General features: G+C 31.6%; 1 protein-coding gene across 1 annotated transcript; it reads left to right on the top strand.

The window, feature by feature from the left end:
• The first annotated feature begins 4,949 nt into the window (after positions 1-4,949).
• Positions 4,950-5,795, top strand: LOC149152556 (18 kDa seed maturation protein-like). Its single transcript, XM_089440643.1, has 2 exons — positions 4,950-5,181; positions 5,385-5,795. The coding sequence occupies exons 1-2, from the start codon at positions 5,095-5,097 to the stop codon at positions 5,649-5,651; spliced, it is 354 nt and encodes a 117-aa protein (XP_089296769.1). The 5' UTR covers positions 4,950-5,094; the 3' UTR covers positions 5,652-5,795.
• The last annotated feature ends 3,287 nt before the right edge of the window (positions 5,796-9,082 follow it).

The following is a 9,082-nucleotide window of genomic DNA, read 5'->3' as shown; positions in this document are numbered from 1 at the left end:
TTAGAAACAAATGCTTAATTTCATGTTCAATTAGCAAATCATAACTTAAGCGTTCAATGAAAACTTTTCTAGTTATAATTCCTCTTATTTTGGAAACTTGGTCTTGTCCACCGCTATCTCATGTAACTTCTGTTGATAACCTTCAAGTGAAATCAATTTCCCACCAATATCCTACAAACTTGGGAGTCCTTTCTGATGACTACACTGAATTTCTTATGAATCTTTTTTATCTGAATCTCTAAATTTTGGCACTTGTTTTCAACATTTAACATCAAATTCCTCTTGATTAAAACCTTTATTACCTCCAATACAACTTCAATTCTATCTTTAGTGCCAAATTCTTTAAGTTCATTCTTTGTCTTGGAGTTTAGGATTTTAATTATCCTGGGGAAACTCCTGGTTTGTGGTGCACGTCTTGTTTTGTTTCTACTACTGCTACTTTTGTTCTCTGCAATAAATCTTCCTACTCACAAATAATTTCAATAGAAGGCCATAACTTAGTCACTAATTTATTAATGTCAATCTCTTGAGAAATAGGTTGTGCAATCAAAGATTCATTCTCATAAACTTTTGATTGCTGAGTTAGGTTATCATTCTTTTGAATCTTAGCCAAATATGCATTATCAGAATTGATTTTTTGTTCTAGAATCTTTTGGAATTGCATCGTCAGTTTTTCAATTTCTTCATCCTTCAAAGATAAGTCTCCCATGTCCTTTGACAATTGTTCTGTTGAATGAGTAGACCATGTTTCTAATATGATTATCACTGATGTAGATGTCCGTGTTGTTGAAGTACCTATTGTAGAAGGTGCCACTATGGGAATTGAAGCTAAAATAATAAGTTGTTGCTCTTTTTCTTTCAAGAGTGTTTCCATATCAGCTTCCATAGGAGAATCTATTGTGATCTCTTCAATTTGTTGAAGGGAAGTAGTAAGATATCCTGACAACACTACTATAGGCTGCACCTATGAATTATTTCCTTCTGAGGATTGTTCATGAGTTTTTGTTTTCTTTCTCCTTTTGTAAATTGTGAAACAAGTAGCTTGAGTTTTTGACTCTGTAGGAGGTATAATTTCTCTTGATCTTTTACTTTCTTTTTCTTGGGGAAATGGAGTATGTGATGTTGTATGACTAACTATTTTTTACTCAGCTTCCTATAATGTATTTTTCTGCCATTCTTCTTGATTTTCATATTGTTCTATCCCTTGACAGGTTTTTGTTCATAAGGTGTTGTTTTATGTTCAAATATCAAACATTAAATAATTCCTAAGGGATCATAGGACCAAGTAAAAGTCAACTTGAATTTCATCTTCTTTAGCAATTATCTACGTCATTCATTATTGCTTTGGTATTAACAATGAAAGGGTTAATCTGTGCCCTCATCTTGAATTTGGTTTTCTGCTTCCTCGATACAAAATGAAAATAATCCATATTCATCATTTGCATGAGGTATACTAAGGCAAAGATCCTTATTGGCATAAAAATTGGTAACCTATATGGAGGGAGTTCACATCTATATACTCTAATCTCTGTTAAATTCTAGTAATGGTACCAGTGTCCAACTTTAGCTTTCTCAGTAAGGCACATAATTCTTCTGATTTCAGGTGAAATCTTTTGTATTACATCAATGATGATAAGCCATAAGGACATATGCAAAAATTGGTTTACAAAGTCACTGAGGGAATACTCTTCTATGTTCTTCCTTGCCAAGGAATTATGATGAATGACCGATTGAGGTTTTCCTTGTGCAAATAGCTTCTATAATGGGAGTTTAAACCTTTTTTCTTGAGGAAATAATAACAAATATACAAGAACCGATTGATGTTTGATTAATTATTCAACATAAAACATTAGAAATTGATCATGAATAATGTTTCACAGAAATTGACAGTAATTGAAAATCAATGAGAGCTTATTACCCATAGAGAAAAATGATAAAAATCCCAATATTACTTCACCTACCAACTGGTCAATAGGATAACCTAACAAACAGGTGACTGTAGAAATAACCTACCTTGACAATTCTGGAAAAATTTAAGTGGAATAAGGGAGATTAGTTCTAGGCAATTCGGATTTTTCAAATAGGAATGGCTAAAAATACGAGCTTGTTGAGGAAATGTGAGTTTTTGATAGATATCCATGATGGAATCAGTAGAAAAAGGGTGCAGAGGAGCTTGGAAATTGATTTTGAGTGCTTGGGATAAGGATTTAGGCGTAATGGAAAATAAAATTTGATTGTTTCAAGAAATTACAACCCTATGACTTGAAAGATACCTGAGATGGCACCAAGTGACAAATTCTGGAAAGGTATGAGTTTGGGGAAAGACAAATTGGGGTAGGAAAGACTCCAAGATACACAATTCATCACTAACATCCTAGAATTTTTTATTTGTCTAGTTGTGGAGTTCATACAGATCAAACTTGCACTCAGTCTTTCAGAATTTATATTGGGTATCGACTGTAGCGAGCTTGTTAGGGTTAATGAAAGAGGGTAATGTAGGGCTTTCTACAACTAGTTTAGACTTTCCTTTGTGATAAGACATCTTGAACAATAAATTATCAATTAAGGTGCTGAATTACCAAGCTACAAGGATCACTGGCTTATGAAGATGACCTTGTAATTGTGAAATTCGGGGTTGCACCTCTGCTACTAAAACAAGAATTGGTGGAAAATAGTATGCAGAGTAATGGGATTTTTTAAAAGAGGAGGAGATCATAAGCATTTTGGCATGTCTAATTAATCAAACTAGACATTTGCGGGAAGGATTAGTGACTTAAGGGTCATATAGTTGTTTAGAAGGAGGAATTTTAATTATATAACAATTATTTAGTCATTTGGCGGGAAAAAATAACAAAAGGACAAGTGGCAAGGTATGAGTGGGGGTGAGAGCGGAGGTGGGAAAGAGAAGTGGTTTTCGGGGGGGAGGGTAGCTAGTTAATTGTTTTGGAGAGGGGGGTCCTGAACTTATTGTGGAGCCACCATGTATAAGCGAGCGGCATATACGAATAATCTTTTCGAACCCCGACACCCCCCGTTAACCTTCGAAGGTGTGGAGGGGCGCTGAATCCATCATCCATCGTTTATCAAGTAGGGATGATCTCATCCATCGCTTGCTAATCGAACTTTATAGCTAGGCGACAAGAGTGCCACATCAAATTTATTTACAAAATAAAATAACCCTTCATAAAGCTTATGAAGGATTAAAAATAATAATAATACCAAATAAATCAAAGCGACATTTTAACTAGTATGCCAACTTTGGGATTATATATATATATATATATATATATATATATATATATATATATATATATATATATATAGATATATACCTTTTTCTTTTGATTTTTTGATTTATTTCTTTTTCTCATTTCTTTCATTCTTTTAATTTTTATTTTATTTTCTATATTTTATTTTTTCAGTATAAAAGAAAAAGAAAAAACAAATCATGGTAGAAATATGTTACAACATGCACTTTATATATATATAGATGCCTTTTTCTTTTGATTTTTTCGATTTATTTATTTTTCTAGTTTTTTTCTTTCTTTTAATTTTTATTCTTTTTTCTATTTTTTTTTCAATATAAAAGAAAAAGTAAAAAACAAACCATTGTAAAAATACTACAACATACACTTTATTGATAGTGTTCCTTGTAAAATTTGTTGGGTCAACTTGCTTGTACTTTTATTGGGTCATCATGATGAAATCTTCCATATCTTCACATTCTTATGGAACTAGAGGGAGTCTCATATACCATTAGAAAGACATCAAAACATCTCCAACCATATATCTTATGCTCTCTTTTGAGCTAGATAATTGAAGTAAGATTCCTTCAAAGATAGTCTATTCAAATGAATCGTCAAAAGTCTAAAAATAATACTTACCACAATATTACTTTTTCAATATTTATCTTAGACATACTTAATCTACCTTTCTTTTTGACATCCATTACAATAATATTTATAAATAATTAAAATTTATAAAATAATAAATAAAAATAATTAATATTTCTATCTTGCTTTGTTTTATGCTAAGTTGAACTACAAAAGTTGTATTAAGAAATTGAAAGAAAAAAATAAGATCAAATCATATAATTTTCTATTAATTATTTTAATAAATATATAAATTTCTATTAATTTTTCAATAAACTATAAGTAAACATTCAATTATTTAAATAATTCATTATGTGCATATATATATATATATATATATATATATATATATATATATATATATATATATATTAATTATTATATATATATATATATATATAAATTGTTATATATATAATTTTTTTCTATAAAAAAAATTGTTCAAATTTTAAATTTGAATTATATAATATACTTAATTTTTAACTTAAAATTTTTTCATAATATAAATTTATTTATACATTAAAAACATATCTTGTTTTATTAAAAATCAAATTATTAAATGGCACCCATATTTATTAAATAATATATATATATATATATATATATATATATATATATATATATATATATATAAACATCAACATCAACATAAACATAAACAGTAAACCTTTAATAATTAAATTAGACTTTATTTTTTAACATTTTAATTTAATTTACTAATACTGTAAATAACACATCCCACACATGAAATGTTAATTGGCACAATTATATCCTATAAGATTTCAAGATTCTATCCAATGTGATATATTGTTGTTAAGCAAAACATATTTTCCATTTAAAAGTAATACTAAACCTCATTTAGACTTCGCCCTAAACATTTAAAAAAGCATCCATATATGGCATGAAGCCCAACTTATCTGTGAATATAAAAGAACTGGCACGCGGATGCTTTGGGAAGGTTGTAATGCCACTGCTCGACACGCTATCAATAATTAGGCAACGTAGCTTACGATATGAAGCCATTCACACTGACACCTGGTTGAGTCAATCCCGTTTCTTGAAACTATTTATGATCACGTTGTCTCGGGAATGTATCAATCAGTTCTTTTGCTGTGAAAGTGGCTGCTATTCGAGTTGAGGAATCAGTTTGGATAAACCCAATACAGAAGCGAAAATTCAGTCTGTATTGTATTTCAAGTGAAGAATCAATCTTATTGTAAAGATGCAGACGGCCAAGGAGAAAATGAGTAACATGGGCACCGATGTGAACGAAGAGATGGATAAAGCTAAGGCTTCTGCCCAGGAGAAGGTATGGTCAAAATGTGATTTTTTTCATTCATTTAAACTGGTCCTTCAAAAAATGTTGACAAGTGTGCATCGCAGATTGGTTTTAAGATTAACATGCGTATATTGTTATGGTGTGTGTTATATATGTGTGAGTGGATTGAGTGTCAGGGAATTGGGATTGGGATGTTTTGTAATTCACTATTTCTGTCATATATATGAATGTAGGTCGAGAAGGTTACTGCACATAACCCTGCAGACAAAGAAATAGCACTTGAGAAGAAGGATGCCAAACAAACTGAAGCTGAGATGAGAGCAAACGCTGGCAGGGCTGAACACAGAGCTGAAAAAGACGAGGCCAAGCAAAGTGGGCACGCTTATACAGACCACCATAGTGTGGGCAATATTGGTGGTGGTAGTGCTTATACGAACGTTGGTACTCCTGGAACTTACGATTCTGCTCCAACGGGCCGCACTGGTAGATATTACCTGTGACAATCTAAAAGGCAGCAGAAAATCGGATTGAATGGATACAGCATGACTCTCGAAGGCCAACTTGTCTGTTAATGGTGTAGATTGTATTGTGGGTAGATTGTTAAAGGCTTTTGATACAATGTGATTAATATTACAATAGTAAAATCTGAACGAAGTAGGTATTGTCCTTACCTCTGGTTTCGGTCATCATAGTATAATTCGATTCTTCTCGCTTTGTTTTCTGCACAATAGCCGTTGTTACTGCCTTTTTTTGGCAGTTTAGCGATGCCCTGTAATGTCTTCCATATATTGTAGTCATAAATAATTAAAAGTCATCTATGTCACATCTTTTTCGAGAAAGAGAGGTTTACTGGAAGAGAAAGAGGTTTTTTTTTTTTTTTTTAACGAATACAATTGATGAATTTTTTTATTTTTCTTAATGTTAATTTTTTATTTTTATTTTTATTTTTATTTTTAAGTAATTAAAAGTCATCTATGTCGCGTATTTTTCAAGAAAGAGAGGTTAGGTTTAGTGAATTTAAAAAAAAAATTAATGTTAATTTTTTTATTTTTATTTTTATTTTTAAATAATTAAAAGTCATCTATGTCACATATTTTTCAAGAAAGAGAGGTTTAGTGGAAGAAAAAAAGGTTTACTGTGAAGTGCATTCAACCCTTTTATAAAATAAATTTATATTAATTTTTTATTATTATTTTTTTTAAATTTCAAATGAATAAAATTAATTTCAAATATGAATGTCAACGATTTTTATGTTTACCTTTTCAGGATTAAAATATCAATGTCAACATCTTTGGAGGAAATTAGACTTTTACTTTGAATTGCATTCCGCAATATTTATCTTTACCTTGATTTATTTATTGCCTTCAACAAAATTTCCCTTCTAACAATATTTTATGTTTACAAATGTTTACGAATATTTATCAAAATTTCCATAAAAATATTTACCAATATTTATCTTTACCTTAATTTAGGTTTTTATCCACCACAATTTATTTATTGTCCAACATAATTTATTTATGTTCATACTCCCTAAATTATTATCACTCCCTTGATTTGGGATGGTTAGGTGCGTTCATACTCCCTAAATCTAAATTTAGTTGGTGTGTATATTAAATTTTCAATATTTATCTTCGTTAGGTGGATTTCATACTCCCTAAATTTAGTTGATGTGTATGTTAAATTTTCAATATTTATCTTGCATTGAAGATTATAACTATATTTTTACTTTTTGGAGATTTTGGAGATGATTTGAAGTGTAATTTATTTATAACTTTATCTTTCCTGTAATTTATTTATAACTTTATCTTTCCTGTAATTTATTTTTATTTTGGAGATAATTGAAGTATAATTTTTGATGTATAATTTATTTTTGGGTGATTTGAAGTCGAATTTATTTAAAAATTTAGTTTAATTTTAATTTGATTTTAAGTGTAAAATTTTTTTGAGATGGATGTGGGTTCATTTTGTTTCTTTTTGTTGTTTTCTTAACAAGTGTGGATTCATTTAGTTTTGGTTTTGCTGTTTTTGTTTTTTAGTGTAATATACCCATGAATTAACTTATTAAATCATTTTTTTTAATTTAAGTCATACCGTAATCTACCCCATACCTGCATAACTACTCAAATGTGTTAACCTTATTAATTTCTAATACACATGCATCAAATTAGAAATATCAAAGGGTAATTCTTTTCTTTGTTATTTTTTTGATGCGTAATCGTAAATATCTCAAATATCTCTCCGGTGGGCAGAGAATTCGCTGTCTGATTTAATGCATGAACGAGTGGCTCTTTACACCTATTTTTGGTATTTACTATTCGCTGGCTCTATCACATGATGGGTATGGTGTGAGTACCCTCTGCCTTCGCACCCTTGGGTTTCTCCCCTCATCGACGGTGTTGGTGTATGGATGCCCATCTAAGGGTGAAGGTGGACCAATATGCCTCACCCCTTGTTTTACCCATAGCGCGGAGATTACGCAAAACACTTGCATCAGGCCTTACTTCAGCTTCGTCTTCCTTCGTGGCACCGAATTCATTCTTAAATCCTTCTCGTCGAATGAATGGAGATGATTCTTATACACTGCCAAGCTCCAGACCAAATTGGACCTCGTTATAACAGTATTTGTCTTTTGGTAAGGATTTTATCATGCCATCTTTTAAGTTTTTCGTTCCCTTTCCTCCTTACAGGTTTTGTTTGGTTTCTGTCTGAAATTCTAATATGTTTCACACTTGTTTTTTTTTGTTCTGTGGATGAGGGTTATGGAGCAAACCTCCAGTGAATCACGTGAGGGTTCGGGTAGATGCTAACCAGGTTTCCAAGTCCTATCTCCTCATCGTTTGGTTAACAGGTAAGTTCCTACATTACTTCTCCTGAAGATGGACGATTCTCTTGTTCTCTTGACAGTTTACTCGTTCTGTTGAAAGATAGGAAGGGTTCTTCCTTTTGTTTAGAGATGGCCCTCCGGCCCAATTCCTTACAGCTCCTATTTCGTTTATTGTAACAGAGTTATGGCGGGGTCTATACGCTGGACAGGATTGCCCTGCTCTTTCCAGGGTTTGGGAAATCTTTTCTCGGAATTTATTTCTCTCAACTGTAGACCATAAAATTTGACAAGCCCTCTGGCTTACTCTTAAATTTTCTTTGTAATATTTTTATTTAAGAGAGGACTGTTCAGGTTGTGTTCCTGGTTAATATCCCGTGGGCTTACCATAGTTTCGTTGCTGACTGTGCACATTTTCATTTAATTATTCTCCAGTTTTGTTTGTTAAGGTCCTTGTGACCTGAGTAGTGTTAAGTTATAAAGAAGCACGCCCTCTCTGTTGCGCGTTGTGATTCTTCTTGTTATACTGTAATGTTTTAACCCCCGTCAGGGTTCCATGAGTTATTGGATTATTACTATGGTTGTGACAGTGCAATTTTATGTGTACAGTTTTGAATTTCCACAGATTGTTATTGGTTTTGTACTGCATGTTGTATGATATTCTGTGTAAGCTATCTCCGCACGGTGAAAATGGTTTATGCCTAGCAGGTTGTTGTGCGTTGGCATTTGCTTTAGGGTCTAGCTCTATGTTACTGCTAGTCTCTTGTTCGTACTATTTTACAAGTTCTCTTAAACTTAAATACGCTCCTCAGAGCTCAGGATTATGTTATTATCTAATTTCTCAGGATTACTCGCTTCCATATGGTTACGAAATTGCAAGATTTGTTCTTCTGTCATATATATATATAGTTACATGTTTTTGCAATGCTGTCATTTAAATTCATAACTGCATGCAAATAGGGAAAGACAGATTTTGCTTTTAAATTTGCATATCCTTGTGGATGCGGTTTTGCTCCTCAGCATTTTCTTTAGAATCTATATAAATATCACTCCACTGGTAGTGCTCTGGGGTTCTGATTCTATCTTCTAGATTTTCCTGCATTTCTTTGT

This window comes from Pinus tabuliformis, chromosome 9 (assembly GCF_031772625.1).
Source record: "Pinus tabuliformis cultivar Carrire ecotype Pingquan chromosome 9, CPIR1, whole genome shotgun sequence".
In the NCBI taxonomy this organism is placed as follows: domain Eukaryota; kingdom Viridiplantae; phylum Streptophyta; class Pinopsida; order Pinales; family Pinaceae; genus Pinus; species Pinus tabuliformis.
This window is presented reverse-complemented; position numbering and strand designations above follow the sequence as displayed.

Excerpts from the sequence above, each read along its gene's own strand:
- LOC149152556 (XM_089440643.1), top strand. The coding sequence starts at position 5,095 with ATGCAGACGGCCAAGGAGAAAATGAGTAACATGGGCACCGATGTGAAC. Across the intron at positions 5,182-5,384 it reads AGGCTTCTGCCCAGGAGAAG|GTCGAGAAGGTTACTGCACA; the intron begins GTATGGTCAAAA and ends ATATGAATGTAG.